At 41.5% G+C, this 16,515-nt stretch overlaps 2 protein-coding genes across 2 annotated transcripts in view; one reads left to right on the top strand and one right to left on the bottom strand.

The window, feature by feature from the left end:
* The window catches only part of PARP2 (poly(ADP-ribose) polymerase), a 48,054-nt gene extending 46,931 nt beyond the window's left edge, over positions 1-1,123 (top strand). The window contains exon 18 of the mRNA XM_090000282.1: positions 604-1,123. Within this exon, the coding sequence (XP_089856408.1) occupies positions 604-696 (93 nt within the window). The 3' untranslated portion in view covers positions 697-1,123. The remainder of the gene's footprint in view (positions 1-603) is intronic.
* Positions 1,124-4,594: 3,471 nt separating this feature from the next.
* Positions 4,595-16,515, bottom strand: part of LOC149844046 (U1 small nuclear ribonucleoprotein A-like) — a 53,754-nt gene continuing 41,833 nt past the window's right edge. The window contains exons 4-5 of the mRNA XM_090000281.1: positions 6,078-6,160; positions 4,595-5,196 (exon numbers count right to left, since the gene is read on the bottom strand). Of these exons, the coding sequence (XP_089856407.1) occupies positions 4,903-5,196; positions 6,078-6,160 (377 nt within the window). The 3' untranslated portion in view covers positions 4,595-4,902. The remainder of the gene's footprint in view (positions 5,197-6,077; positions 6,161-16,515) is intronic.

Raw genomic sequence — 16,515 nt, 5'->3', positions numbered from 1 at the left:
AAGAACACTGATGAAGAAGAGGAACCCGATCAAGAAGAAGCCTATGAGCACCATAACCATCATGATAATCGACAGCTGAAATGCCTGATTAAACCTAGCTGTCATTGGACGGAGGTGACGTGGCTGATCATTGGAGAGAGAGAGAGAGAGAGAGAGAGAGAGAGGAATTTAGGGCTAGGATTTGGGGAAAAAAGAGAGATGGTAAGAGTTCTCTCTCTCCCTCCTTTTCTCACATTGTTTGAATATAAACCTGTTAGATCCATGTCAAGAAGAAAATGACGAAAATTTTGCATTGTCCAAAAATGGCTTTTTTTTTTTTTTAGAGCTTTGAGTTTTTTAGCTTCCAATTATTTCAAAAAAGATAAAGGTTGAAAATGTCATTTACTGCAATTAACTAAGAAGGGTTAAAGTTTAACTAAAGTTAGTTTGACGGGAACTAACAGAGGAGGCTGTCTGAGCAATTTCTCCAAACGTTAGGCGGCTATCTTAAAACTTTACTAATGTAAGCGGTTAAACTTAATTTCACCATATGTTAGGTGGCTATACGTAAATTACCATCTGCCAAACTTGTAATTTAATTGTTAACGATTGCTTTTCTTTCAGGGTAGCTTGTTATACAATGAATACATAGTGTACAATGTCGATCAGATACGAATGCGGTACGTCATTCAAGTAACATTCAGTTATCATAAATAATAATTAAGAACTGAGCACAACTGAAGGGGCTTACTTGCTGAGGAAAGGTTCAGGTGCTACTACAGTTGACAGAAACAGCCAACATGATGATTTGGCTTGTCAGAAGAAATTGTGTGATAAGAACAAACACGGTAGAGAGATGGAGTTTTGTATTTATAGCATTTCCATTTAAATGTATTAAATTTCTTGTAAGTGTCAGATGTTCCACAGATTCTTTACCTCTTTGATTTTGGTGGAACAAGTAATTGCTGAGCACTTGAGCGTTAGAATCCCCAACTTCTAAATTGAGTGGCTCAGTTGCTTTCTACAGCTAAAGCGGAAACGATTGGATGGATATTGTGGATTTTCATTAGCTGATGTAGAATGTCTGGGTTATATGATTAGCTCTAATTTCAGCAATAACTAAGTTTGAGAAATTCCAAATAAATGTTATTTGCATTCAGTTATCTTTTTTGTTTTGAAATATTGATTTTTGATTATATTGCTGATGCTTGAGGAAGAGGCGGGCATCAGCCCGCTAGACCCATGGGCCTAGCCTGTTCCGGCCATCTATGGGCTGGGCCTGGGCCTTCATTTTAGATCCAACCCCGGCCTGAACTGGGCTTCTAGTGGGCTCAGCCATGGGCTGACATGGCCCGGCCTATATATATACTAGAATATGCATACCACTAAAATATGTATAATGGTTTGAACCACCAGGAACCGTCCGATGCTCCTGTGTAACCCCTCTTTCTTCCCCTGCGTCCCTGCCATCCTTTCCCATCAGACGTCCTCCCCTTCCTGGTTCAGCTTCTCTCGCTTCTGCCGCTTTGCCTCCACATGGTTCAGTGGCTCTACAGAGAGGAGCCACTCTAGCTTCTCTGTCAGAACCCCAATTAGATCAGGGGACTCAAATCTGCCTAGCACCGAGCTGCCTCTCCTCCTTGCTTGACATCCCTAGACGTTGAACCCCCTGGCTGGAATCTCGATCGAAATCGAGACCTCCTCTGGCCTACATGCCGAGCTCCCTTTCTTTGCATTGCACACTGAGTCGACCCTGTTTCTGTTCCCATCGATTGAATCATTCGCTTGACGAGGGTTCTACAATTAGGGCATGAGCAATTAAGGATGGGACCGGAACTCTTTGGAGGCTGGTGGTGGAGGTGGGTGGGAGGGAAAAGAAGGGAAGGGGAAAGGAGAAAAACCAACAAACATATTTTAGTGATATACATATTATAGTTCCAATATATATATAGTGATTGGTAGCTGCTCAATCCATAGGTGCTCAACCCGAGTTCAAGCGTGCTGACTGTTTATTGTCCGCGTGATGGACGGTCAATGCACAAAAATTCCAAAAATGGACAAAAAGAGATCACAATTCTGTTGGGACCTTTAGTGGCGCTTCAAAACGCCACTAAAAGCATAAAATGGAATGTCATGCATGCCCTCATTTGGCTTTTAGCAGTGTTTCAAAGAGCTGCTAAAGGTTCCAGCAGAACTGGGACAAAGTGCCGCTAAAAAGTAAACATGTTTTTGCATGCTGTGGGTTGAGCAGCTACAGGCACTGCAGGGGAACGTGTGTGCGGGCTGAAGAGCCATCCAATGCACGCACCACCCTGTGTGCAGTGGGCTGAAGGGCCTGCTGTGCACACACGGGTGTGTCGAAGCTGCCTAACTGAGGGGCTAACGACCAAGGAATTCTGGCGAGGTCACCGGAGTTAGCAGAGGAAGAGTAGGAACTGAAGTTTGCAAGGTTCAGGCCATGTTCATGCACTGACTGCCGGCGAGTAGCATCCAGAGGAAGCCTGAACACGTCAAGGGAATCATTGCTGGAGCTTCATTGGAGTGCACCGGCAATGGAAGCTGCCAGTGACCACCCAGACCAATCAACTTGACTACAGCGTCTACCTCTGGTAGATGTGATCAACCAATGCCAAACCAAAACCAGAAAACCAGAGGAAATCCACAGCCGGTCGCCGGAATTAGAATTCTGGTAGCTCAAACAATCTTTCTAATATATATATATATATATATATATATAGAGAGAGAGAGAGAGAGAGAGAGAGAATTGTGCCCTTTTCTTGTTAGGACAGGTTGACCTTCCAAAAATCATAGTTTTAGGTGTTTTATGTTATATCTGAACCATTAGTCATGTCTAACATTGTTCATTCAATAGAAAACATGTTTTCTCATTAAGCATCTTTACACTCAGATGTGTATTTTAAAGAGGTTAAAAAAATCAATTGTTGATATTGTACTAAAAATTGATGATAAAATATTCACTTTTTTCATCAAATTAATTCAAAACAAAGATTAATTCTTAATAAATAAGCAATGATAATATAATGGTTCAGATCTAGCATAAACCATTTAAAACTATGATTTTTGGAAGGTCCTAACGTGACCTAATTAAAAAAGCGGCAGCACAATTTTCATTCTCATATATATATATATATATATATATATGTTTTTTTAAGTTTTTCTAACGTGAACCAAGATTTTTATAAGTTTTTTTTACTTATTTTTTGAAAATTTCACCATACAGTTGTGATCTAGATGTTTAGTTTTATAGAAATAGAATGACGTCCGACACACACTGGAGCATTGATTTTGCACAAAAAGAGCATTGTCAACTCTTTCCAGGTTCTCTGCTATGGGAAAAGAGAAAAGAATCGTATATTTGCATGTCTGCATGCACGCACACACACAAAAAGGAACCCTTGCATACTGAGGTCTTAGGCACCTCCCAACTTTAGAATTACTATCCTGGTGCTGTTGCTTAGCAGCAGCAGGGCAGCCCTCAGCACTCTCTTAGCTTCAGTAGCCAAGATTTGTTGATTCCCAGCATCCTTTGGTGATGTTTCCTGATAGATGGCAGAGACACCACATGTATCCACCAAGAGGCTGAGTTTTTATGTAGAAGTATGCCCCATCTGAAAAGCAACAGGTTGACCATTAGGTCTCAAGTTCCATGACCTACACTGCTCATCATGTTCATGGCATGCTAGACCCTTTCTGTTCAACAAGGGTGATCTGGTAACCCCCCTTCATGCACCATCCATAGTTGTTACTCAGTGTCCAATGCAGATCCCAACATTTCCTCTTTATCAGAAGCAAAAGCAAAAACAAAAAACACAGACTTGAATCATCCGCCATTGATGATTGTCATTGCTGTTTCAGGTTTATGCAGAAAACCCCAATTGGGTTTCACTCAATGCAGGCATCATTCTCATCAAGAACTGCAAGTGGTCAGACGTTTTCCTTCAGAATTGGATGAAATACTGTGATCCATCTAACTTGTCATCCTCCAAGATGGCACTGAATTCATTTATCAAATCACGACCATAGGAATATGACCCACATGATCAAAGCGCCCTCCTCTATCTTCTCAATCTCAACAAGACCGATTCACAAACACACATCCACCTTGAGATTGGTTATGTCCTCAATGGCTAATGGAAATTCATCGTTGATGAGAATGAAGACATCACACACAAGAAGCAGAAGCCACCTTTTATAACACATTTCTGTGGTTGCAATTTTTGTGGCAGCAAGAAAATCAATCCAGAGTGCTATCGGAGTGCGTATAACTTTGCCGACAACCAAATGCTATTTCAAGTCTCTTTCTCATCCCAGCCTGTCCTCATCAGAACCGCTGCTCAGAGAAATCTTTTCTGACAAAAAATTATCAGAAATACCAAGCTTTCTCTCAACATAACCAACAATTACTGTTCGTGTATTTCTTCAGGGTGCATCATGTTTTACAGGGTTCTTCCGGTATCACTCTTTTTTGCAATTGCTATATCAGAACAATTCAATAAGAGCACACCCTCATCCAAAAACTCGTACAATATGAAAGGCAGAAAAAAGCAGTAACGACAATAGAAAAAGAAAATCCAGATGCTGTGCCTAACATGCATGGGTACATGCACATCATCTTTCTTGAAGCATCTATGCTATGAATAGTCTCCAAAATGCTGTACCCTTTCACAGGAATAAAATTTTCACATTTAAGAAAATCTTGCAGAATGACTTCTAAGGAAATATCACAGTTCCACTACAAGAAAAACAAATCAAAATATGATTCTCGACTCAAATCATTAACATACAAAAAAACAAGACTAACACTAATAGCGCATATAGGAAACAAGCCCGATAAGGTGAGATAGTGTTTTGTGTAGCCTACCAGCATGCAACACGTTCATGATACACTGGTGAAAGAGAGTTTCACTTCTTGGCATAAGTGATGACCATTGTGTTCTGTGGAGTCATCTTAAAACCCTGAAGACTCTGCATTGCCACAGTTGATTGCATCTCATCCCCATATTCCACAAAAGCAATCCCAGGCTTTGTCTCCACCATTCTAACCTCCTTGAACCCTGGATACTGGCAGAAGAGCATCTGTAGCATCACTGGAGTTGTTTCATGAGGAAGGTTCTGAACAAATAAGATGTTGTTTGGAGGTGCGGGAGCTTCTGGAAGGCTTGCCTTTGAGCCCCCAGGATATGGCAATTGGGATAGCTGCAATCAGAAAGAAAAGAAGGATATGAATGCAGGAGTAAGAGCATATAATATAAACAGCAAAAGCAGACTACATAAAAATACAAGCAGATGCACAAAGGGACATGCTCACAGTCACGTCTCTTCCTAATACCAATCCCTAAGACAATAGACAATAATAAACCAAACATCTCCAACTTGACACTGACATATGAAATGCCACATACCAACCCGGTTGAATTGCAGGAAATACTGAAGGGGATTGTGACCAACAGTTTGTCAGGACACTCAAGACGAAAATAAGACTCAAGCTAGATTATAAGCTGAGATTGGTTCATGTGTTGGCATATCACTGGTTTAACACTAATATGCATCCAATAAGCAGAATACCTCTCCAGTCAGCCAACAAAGGTACATGAATTTGTTCTGTCATTTCTCTGAGTCCCACAAGAGTGCAGTTAGGCTTACTGGGGACTTGGGAGTAACTTTTTGTTTTAGGTAAAAAAACCAAAGATAAATAAGACTATCTACGTAAACCAGCTGAAACATAGTGGAAAATATTGGTTTGTGATAATCTTGGAAAGGGTTTGTAATGATAGAATTTAAAATAAATGATGATAGAGTTTAAAATAAATGAATTTTCTCAGAAAAATCTGAAAATTTAAAACATAAAATATAAAAAACCAAGCTTTTCATTTCATTTTTTTCCTTCAATTTTTTGTGCTTTTAAAGGTCTTTCCAATTCCGTAAAAGACCTTTAGAACACAATAAATTGAAGAAAGATGGCAAGATTTGCGACTGTCGGTGGAATAAATGATGCCTTGTATTAGCAGAAAACTCATTTGTAAAATGGAAAATACATAATTAAAAAGATGGTTAAATAAGATACTAGGTTAACTTACAGGAGCAACACCATAAGCACCAGCATAGGCAGAATTGGGACCCACTTGAGTAGCATCATGCTGACGTTCCCGTCTTTTTCTTTCTGTTGCATTGGAAGTGCACATAAATGATGAGGATGTGATTCAGATAGAAGATATTGTAAAACTTGTTACACGACAGCAGTGCCAAAAGCTTCCTCTGGTAATTAAGAAAAATGGCTGCATATTACACATTCTGTTCATGAAGAAAAAGAGTTGGGGATCACATAAAATATCAAGGCAAAAGATCACATGGAAATCTCTCTCTCTCTCTCTCTCTCTCTCTCTCTCTCTCTCACACACACACACACACACACACACAGGAACACAACTAAGAATGACAGAGCCAACCTTCTCTGCAAGGTTTAGCATTTAAAGTATGTGATCAATTATATAAAAATAACTAGCAGAACATAAGATTTGGATAGAAATACAAAAGGATATACACGGTTATAACTGGCAGGCTGAGCACAACTTTTGCAGTCAAAGGCATCCTCATCATAACTGATACCGTCTGTCTCTGTCATCTATACTTTACCCTTCCCAGAACTTACTTTGCAATAAGCTCATGGGTTACCTTGCAAGTCAGTGCTGAAGTACGGAGGTTGATTCTGGCAAGCTACGCAATCTGGGAAATGTTAACAATCTTCGTAGCTCATGTTGGTCTTCCAATCAATAGAATGGTAGAGGCAAAAAAGGTTAATGTCATGAAGTCCTTCAGCTTTAACCTGATAGACTAGGCCAAGTCCACGGCAATTTGTTATATAGTGAAAAGCAACACAATGCCTAGGCATAGCGCATTAATTGCCTTGGCATTGTACTTATTTTATAAATAAAACCGCTAGATACTCTACAAAGATCTGAAAAAAGAATTGATCATAAGAACTTACTAAACTATGGTTATAAAAGTTTTAAGTAACATTACGAAAACATGTAACACTTTCTTTCTAATTGCCCTCCTAGGTGCTCACTTAGAACCTAGACAACAACTAGAAGCTAGGTCAGACCTCAGGTTGCCAATGCATGTTTTTAGCTACTAGATTTCTAAAACTTACAACTGTTGTTGTTTCTTCCACCTTCCCACTTCCAAAACCAAACATCACCATTACTACCAGTACATCTATTGCTACTACTACCATCACCACCACCATTGCTGCCTCCTTGTTGTCGTCATCATGGCCACCACCACCACCATTATCCACCAATGCCGTTTCCATGGCCAGAATCTCCACCCCTTCACAACTCCCATGCACTACAATGCACCATGTTCACCTCGCCCACTACCCATTACCATTAATACAAACTAGAGTTGTCACTCGGGGAAGCAGAAGCGAGAAATGAGGCACTTCCAAAATTTTAAGAAACGAGAAACGTGGGGCGACTTAGAAGTGAACCAGGAATCGTCTCAGAAGCGAATTAGAAGCGGCCTAGGAAGCGAGGGGGAAGCGAAAAAGGGAAAAAACAAAGAAAAACAAGAAAAAAAAAGGTGAAGCGAGGGGAAAGTGCGCTTCCCAATTTTTTTTGGCTCTTCTCAGCACGTTTCGGAAGCATCACGTTTCACGCTTCCGAAACACGTTTCGGAGAAGCGCGGTTCCCCATTCCCTATGGCGCTTTTGGTAACCCTTATGCAAACCATAATCCAACACCAACACCATAGGAGCCATAACCACCACCTAAACCACCTGCCTGAAATAAGGTTGCCAAAAGGGTAAGCAAGATCAAGAAGCAACTTGAGAAATAAAAGAGACAAGCAAGGTTCCATAGGTTATGACGTCCCGCGTCTAACGTTCGTAAGAAGCATTAAAGGTAAACTAAGAAGCCTTAGAATTCCAAAGTACAAACAGCCAAATTTGTTATATTAGATGACGTTCTAATTACATCCAAGATTAGCCAATTTTTTTTACTTTAAAACCATAGATTTATTATAATACTCATGGAATTATTTTTTATAATATGATTATAGAATTGGACAATAATACATGTATTACATATAAAGAAGAAAACCTATATTAATGCCTTAAATCTAGACAATAATCCTTAGTCACCATTACAACAACAACAACTACGCCATAGGTAACTTCCACTGCATCCCTTGACATGATATGAGCGTCCATATTGTAAAAGTATCTTCAACAAGATACTATGTGTGAGAATCTGCTCAGGAACCTGTAGAGAAAGGAGAAAGGGGATAGAAGAAAAAAGAGGTATGCGGCTGTCACGATTTCTGTGTCTCAGAAATCGTGACCTAAAGTGCATATTAATATGTTTGAGTGTACATTGGGTCTGGGTCTGGTATAATATCCAGATCCGAAGTAAAATAAAGGTATACAAAGGTTATACACAGAAGACTGTACATAGATGGACTCGGGTCTGGTATAAGATCCAGACCCAACACACTTTTTCACCCCCTCTTAAGTTGATCATGGTTCTGAACCATGAACAACTTGCCTTTAAGCATCCAGAAGCGATCCTTTGTCAAGCCCTTAGTAAAAATGTCTGCAACTTGTCTTTCAGTGTTAACAAATTCTGGCTAAATCTCTTTTTCGTCCACCTTTTGTCTCACAAAATGTTGGTTTGCGCGACTGTGGTGTACAGGATTGAATGACATATTGAGAGCACTTTGATTGTCACACAGCAAGGTAGACGGGGAGATCGCTTCTCCTACTTCAGTTAGTAAATGCATGACCCATGTGACTTCAGCAGTAGCAGCAGCTATGGATCTATACTCAGCTTCAGTGCTTGATCTAGCAACAGCCTTTTGTTTTCTACTACTCCAAGAGACTAGGTTTCTTCCAATAAAAACACAATATCCTGACGTAGACCTTCGCTCATCAGGATCTCCTGCCCAGTCTGCATCACAATATACAGTAAGTTCACACACATTCTTGCCAGACGACTGTGGAGAATATACCAAGCCGTCTCCAATGGTCCCTTTCAGATATCTGAGTATCCTCTTAACTGCCTCCATATGTCCAGTATGTGGTGCATGCATAAATTGAGACACTTGATTGACTGAATAAACAATATCAGGTCGAGTAAATGTGAGATACTTTCCTATTAGACTGTGGTACCTGGTGGGATCCTCATATAGGTCTCCATCATGCGTACTTAGTTTTTGGTGGAGCACACTAGGAGTTGCTAAAGGTTTGCAATCTTTCATACCTGCCTAGCTGAGAACATCTATCGTGTACTTGTGCTGAGTGAGAGTCAAGCCATGAGCCTGGCTATCGACTTCTATGCCGAGAAAATAGCGCAAGACTCCGAGATCTTTCATTTTGAACCTCTGTCCTAATAAGTCTTTTACTTCTTTGATGTTATCCTTAGAGTTTCATGTGATAACTATATCATCAACATAAATTAACAATAGAGTTATCACATTCTGACTTCTAAAAATAAATAATGAGTGATCCAGAAGGGAGCGCGAAAAACCATGCTTCTGAATCTCAAGGGAGAAGCTGTCAAACCAAGAGCGAGATGCTTGTTTTAGGCCATAGATAGCTCTTTTTAGACTGCACACATGTGTTACAATTTTGCTCTTGGTATCCATGTTAAATTATAATTTATAAGACAATGTATTTTCTATATATAAAATGTAAAACCCGCAAAAAAAAATTATCGGACCCGGGGCGGGTCGGGTCCAGACCCGACCCGGGCCCGTCATCTTTAGGGTTTCATAACCCGACGCAGGAGAGGTTTTGTTTAAAACAAAACCCCCCTGTGCGCCGCACCCCCCACCGCGCATTCGACCCGATAAGGAAAACCCATCGGGGTTTCCCCTTTTGTCGCCCCTCCCCGAGCTCTTTAAGAGCGTTGCGGGAGGGGAGGATCGATGCCCCACCCCCCTTCTCGTTCCCTGCAGGCGACAACCTCGTCGGCAACCCCGATCGACGCCCCCACCTTCCCTGTGCACGCCGCCCTCGATCTCCTTGCGACGATCCCCTCCTCCTTCTCTGCGCTCGCCACGGCCGCCGTCACTGCGCCCCACGCCGACGCCGACCACCGCTCCCAGGTACGCCACTCCACCTTCTCCTCCTCCCCCTCCCATCTCCCTCTCTGTCACCTCGCCAGGACGCCGGCAGGCGGCGCACGGCCCCTGCCGCGCCCTCCCATCTCCCTCCTTGCCCATTGGAGACCCGACAGGGGGCCTACAGGGCCCCTGTCGTCCCCTTCTCTCTTTTGGGGTGCGTCGGAGTGCCGGCAGGGGCCAATGGCCCCTGCGGACCCCCCCTTTTCTCTTCCTTGTGGGAGATCGGGCGACCGACAAGAGGTCGGTCGTCCCCCTGTCTCCCGACCCCTCTTCTTTTAAAACCCAGCAGGGGCCGATGGCCCCTGACATTTCTTTTCAAGCCCGACAGGGGCCTTTGGCCCCTGTCACCCTCCCCTCTGCCATGATCTGCGAAGGGGTCGGCAGGAGGCTGATGGCTCCTGCCGGCCCGATCCCTCTCTCGTCGGCAGGGGCTAGTCCCCTGCCCCTTCGGTGCTGACGGCAGGGGCTGCCTCTCCTGCTGTTTTGCTGCCATCGGCAGGGGCTCGACCCCTGCCGATTCGCCACCGTCGGCAGGGGCTCAACCCCTGTCGATTCGCTGCCGTCGCCAGGGGTGCGACCCCTGCCGCTTCGCTGCCGTCGGCAGGGGTGCGACCCCTGCCGCTTTAGTGCTGTCGGCAGGGGCTAGCCCCTGCCATTTCACTGTCGTTGGCAGGGGTGCGACCCCTGCCGCTTCAGTGTTGTCGGCAGGGGTGCGACCCCTGCCGCTTCAGTGCTGTCTGCAGGGGCTCGCCCCCTGCCGCCTCGCTATATTTTTTACTTTGGCTCATTCCCTGCCGCCCCGTTGTCGTCGGTAGTCGGGGGATCACTCCGTGCCGCCTAATCCTACCCTTGCCCCGTTGCACCATTAATTATATTAGCATAATTGAATATCTGTTTCACTCTCTTGCAGATTGTTGCAATAGGTCCCGTTCGTGTTCCGCGGCCCGATCCTCGTATTATCCTCACGCGTAGGCGTACGCAGCTGCACGACATCCCAAGGTAGGGTAAAATCGCACAAAAGGCAATTGATGAACCTAATTAAGTTAAAATAATTAAGATGTCCATGCTGGATATACTTAAATTTATATTGCTTCTGCATTGCATATTTTCTTGTCTGCATAATTATGAGTTCGGGTACGGTTGTACTCTTCGAGTATTAATTTGCGTATTTGCTTATGTGGTTGAAGGTGGTTTCGTACTTTTTGCATTACTTATGCCCTTAATTGCTTGCATATATACTTGCCTGTACGTTCCTATGGGTTGATGTACAATTTCATTCTTCGATTATTATTTTGCATGGTTGCTTATGAGTTGAGGTGTGGTTTCGTATTTCTTGAAATACATATGCCCTTGTTTGCTTGCATACATTTTTCTTGCATGTTTCCTTTGAGTGAGGTACGACTTCGTGTCTCGTGTATTACTTATGACCTTATGTGTTTGCCTATCTAACTGGTCAAGGTATGGTTTCGGTACCTCGTGTGTTACTTATGTGCGTTTCGCTCGATGTGCGGCATTGCAAGTCAAGAGTTGCTTGTTGTCAGGTTATAACCTGCATATGCTCATATTTATGGTAAATATGTACTTACATAAACGTAGTCTTGTGCCTATCCTGATATCACTTGTTTTCAAAAACACTAGAAGTTGTGTTTGTGCGTTGTAGTTCTTTAAAAGCGAGTTTCCTTCTGTCAACCCAGTGCTCTTCAAATTGCACAACTTTTGCAAAGTTAAGTTTTAGGTCTTGTAGGATTGCGAAGTCACATTTGGCCCCTCCCAAGTCCACACAATTGGGAGAAATGTTTTATAACCTTGATTCAAGTGGCGGCTCATTTTGTATAACCTCGATCAGGGGCATGAGCATATGAATGAGTGGGGGTTCTGATGAAGGACCCATTCTTTATTTATCAATCTAGTATCACATGTAGATACTAAGATAAATTTTGGATGTAAGATTGATAGTGTTGTGCCTTGCGTGAATGACTTAATGTGGCATTATGGATTTTAAGGACGAATCGTGCCAAATGAGCACTCCTATATTCTTTGAATTGTTATGAAGTTGTGTGTTGGGTATTCCTCTTGAGAAGCCCACAGACCTCCCTGGTTCAGTATAGCGTACTTTTAGACATGCACAACATGTTAAGTACTTTGTTGATCGGACGAGAGGTCCGAGATGACCTTGCATCATGAAATATGAAAAATGTTGTTGAAGTGAATTCAAGACTTATCTTGCCATGATGTGTTGTATTAATTCTTTTGCAGATAATATCTGTTGGGGTTTCTCTTGTGGAACCATTTCCCTTTCATCGTAGTCGTACTTTTAACAAGTACGATCGTACTTTTTGACAAATACGTCTTCTTACGTTGCGATGATTGGATGAGTAGGTTGTGGCAACCTCGATGAGTGCAAATAACAAAATGTTGTGATTACCTAAATAAGTGATGTTTTCGCCTTCACCGGCAAGATACTCGAGTTGGTCGAAAGACCAGAGTATGTAGAATGAGTCTTCAGTTAACTACCCCTGATGTACTCATTCGAATCGCTGACTCCTGTCAGGAGAGAGGACAAGAAGGTACAAAACTTCGATGGACAGGCCATTAATGGCAGTTACGAGCAAAAGACTCGGCTTCCCCAGTCATCGGAGTTAGGGAAATGAGACTATCATAATTATCCTAGGTGGTAGCTCTCCATGTTTGGGATGCATCCATTGTTTATGCTGCTTTGGGGATTTCTCTCTTGGTCACCGACCGTCCCCTTAGGTGCGGACTCAGTCAGCTATCCGGGTTATCATAAAATACATAGCATAATAAACCCCCGGATCAGTCTAGGCTGTTTCTAGAGTCGTGCCTTGTGCGTACCCGCTTGGCCAGTTAATATCGAAACATAATTTAAATCCGATCACACAATGTGTTCAGTTATGCACGTATGAAAGTTATAGGGTACAACAGGTTCAATACTTATGAAATTGTGTGTGTGGTTGATGAAGCATTGTATTTTGCTAGTTAACTTTCTTGTGCAGTGCTTTGCTTGTAATAGTTAGCTTACTTGTGCCAGTAAGATGCTAGTAATAATTTTAGCATTATGCTCATGATAGTTTGCTCTATGAATCTGTTGAAATTAAATTGCTATATAATTGTCTGTCTACTTGACATATTAAATTATTCTGCTTAATTATGTTATATATTGTCCTGTCTGTGCACCTACCAGTTTTTAGTGAAACTGACCCATTTTATGGGCAGGTTTTGGATAGGTAATACAGTCTGCGATGACACGATGGCGTGATGAGGTCAAGATAGAGCTCTTTCCCTGACGTTTCGCTCCTGAGGACATGTTGGTAAATTCTGTATAATGTGTGTTTCAAAATTTCTCTTTTATTAAACCGTGAGTTAATAAAACTGTTTTAGTAAGCTTCTTCTTGGTTTCAACAAACGAATTCTCAATTATTGAAACTCTGTTTCTAAACCATTTGATTTCAATGGTTGTGCGAGATTTGACAAAAGGAAAGTTTACGCTGTAATGTGCTCAAGATCCATTGACTTGTGGTTTTAAAAAATATCATTTTCCGCTGAACTATTATTTAAACTCTGATTATTGTATGATTTCAAAGCTTCCTAAACTATTCTAAAAAGTTACAAGTCTTGGATTTTTGGGGCGTTACAACTTGGTATCAGAGCGACAGGGAAAATAGTGATTCTTGACCATCCGACATCTGCATCGCACAGTAAGTACTATTGATTTTGTTGTTTTGTACTTAATTTGATTAAAATATTTTGCTTCGATTTAGATGTCGTATAATGAGATGAGCGAGGCAATAAATATTTTGACCGGAGCTGTTATTCATCTCCAATCTATGGTCCAAAACTTGAGTCATAGTGTGGCTTGCGAGAACACCTTTCAGGGTCAGTGCGATAAACAGATGGATAACCATGAAGTTACCCCTAATCTATTGTACCCCCGAAATTCTATTGTTTGCTCTTTCTGTGGTAACGTGGACCATTCAGGGAAAGAATGTCGCCATAAGCGAAAGTACGATAAGTGGCATCTGGCCACACAAGGATTGGAACAAGGGAAGCAAGTTAAAGATTTTCAGAACAAAAAGTCAGTTGGTAGTAAGGAAGTTAGCAAATGCCAACTTGCCAAGGATATAATGCAGGGATCCCCATCTAAGAAACAAAAGCAAGGCAAAGGAATCAAGCTATATCGATCGTCTAGTCGTAAATGCTCGAAGTGTAATTATGGTCATTCGGGACAACAATGCCCTCGAGACACTGGAGGTTGTTTCTATTGCGGAAAGATGGGACATTTCGCCAGAGTTTGTCGCAAGAAGGAAGCAGATCTGAAGAAGCGAACCGCGAAGGAAAGTTAGCAACAACAACCCAAGCTGCCTCACTAGTAGCAATGAAACTAGAGAACCATTTTTATTTTCATCATGACGGGTTAGGTAGAGAATTAGCAAATAAACACTTTAATAAGTTCGGGTAAGACTTTTTATTTTCCAGTACGGATCTTGTAGTAAAAGTTTATTAATGAAATTACGTATGAATTTTGTCCAACCTAGACCCTTATGATTATGATGCTTATGCAGGTAAATGACATGCCACACCTACAAATGATTAACTTTTAGGTGGTTGACTTATACGCCTACAAATCGTTAGTTAGACTATTTAGAGGAATGACACCTCACGACTACAAACAGTTAGTTTTTTTTATGATACATCACGCCTACGTAGCGGTGTTGCATTATGATTGTTTGTGAGAATATATCATACCTGTATAGCATGACTGATGGATATCATATTGGACTAAAATGTCTTGTAGATCTGTGCGTGTGTTTCACACTAATACGGTCGAATGCGATGTGCTTTGAGGTAAAAATATGTATGCATATGATGGTACCATGATTTGAATGTCTTAGAATCTTGTGTGCATAACTCGAACTACGTAGAGGTTACGTATCTTGAGGTTTAGTGGATTCTTGATATATACATGATCACATTGTATAGAACTCATGCTTTGAGGTTAGATTTGGATAATGCAATACTCCTGGTGGTAATGATATTATGCATAGAATAATATGCTTTTGTATGATATGATTGAAATGCATGTGACCTCAAATTTTGAAAGTATGGGATATATGTTTAAGTTCAATAGTGAACTATGGTTCATGGAGCTTTATTGGTGAAATGGGTGATTTTAGGAATTGAATACCATATGAGATCAAGTGATGATGCATATTGATGATATATATATATATAATTTTGCCCATTATTGGTGGCTATCGACCCTGTGAGTGGTCGTTTGTTTGATGCATGTGTCATTGATTTCGGTACCTGTTGAGGACCTTGTCCGCAAAAGATTCTCTGTGAAGGGTATGTATGATCAAGATCAGGTAATCCGACTAGAGTGGTGAATCTCTGTGAGGAAGTACACTGTCCAAGATCGGGTAGCCGCAAAGATGGCAAATTCCTGTGAAGAAGTATATTGTCCAAGACCAGGTAAACCTTCTAGGGCGGTAATTCCTTGTGAGGTCATACATTTCCCAGACAAGGTGATCCAGCGTGGAACTTGTAGATTTTTTATTTCGTAGAGTATTATGGTGTGTTTTGATGCTCTTCTGAGAGCATTTGATATAACCAGTTATAAATATTTAAATTTGGCTTTCTGTTGTAGCATGATTATATACTGGTTTTAGATTAGAGAATCGAATTCTTGCCGATTCTAGATCTTGATACGAGGTTATGTTTTTGTCTGTTATCAAGTTAGGGTCATACTACGAATGATAACTTAAGCGAAGATAGGGCAACTGGCCATGTAAGGCCTTGAGATATGGGGATTAGTTAAGGTTATTCAGGACTAGGAGTCTGTTAGAAATAGTAAGGGTAACGAACGACAACCTCATTATGATGAAGTATAGAAACCCCCGTTCAAGGAACGTAAACAAACTAGAGCAATGTCCTGTTGTGTCTCTTCATTCGTATCGAATCTAGTAGAAGGTGACGAATAAACATTCTTACAGTATTCTGCCAAACCCTTGATGTGACTCCAAATAAACTCTTGCGAAGACATAGATTATTAACAAAATCACTCACATTTTGTTTAATCGAATTGTTGGCTTCGAACCTGTCTCAGGAATTTATTATGTGCTATCCTGATTACTTTAATAGCATACGTGTTTCAGATCACTCACACATATAGTGTATCCTCGTTAACAACGATTAACTAAGAACCATATTGTTGCAGATAATCTTTTAATGATATTTCGCGGACGAAATTCTTTTAAGAGGGGTAGGATGTAAAACCCGCAAAAAAAAATAATAATTATCGGACCCGGGCCGGGTCGGGTCCAGACCCGACCCGGGCCCGTCATCTTTAGGGTTTCATAACCCGACGCAGGAGAG

The sequence above is a fragment of the Nuphar pumila genome, chromosome 3, assembly GCF_984573655.1.
Source record: "Nuphar pumila chromosome 3, dmNupPumi1.hap1.1, whole genome shotgun sequence".
NCBI lineage: Eukaryota > Viridiplantae > Streptophyta > Magnoliopsida > Nymphaeales > Nymphaeaceae > Nuphar > Nuphar pumila.
This window is presented reverse-complemented; position numbering and strand designations above follow the sequence as displayed.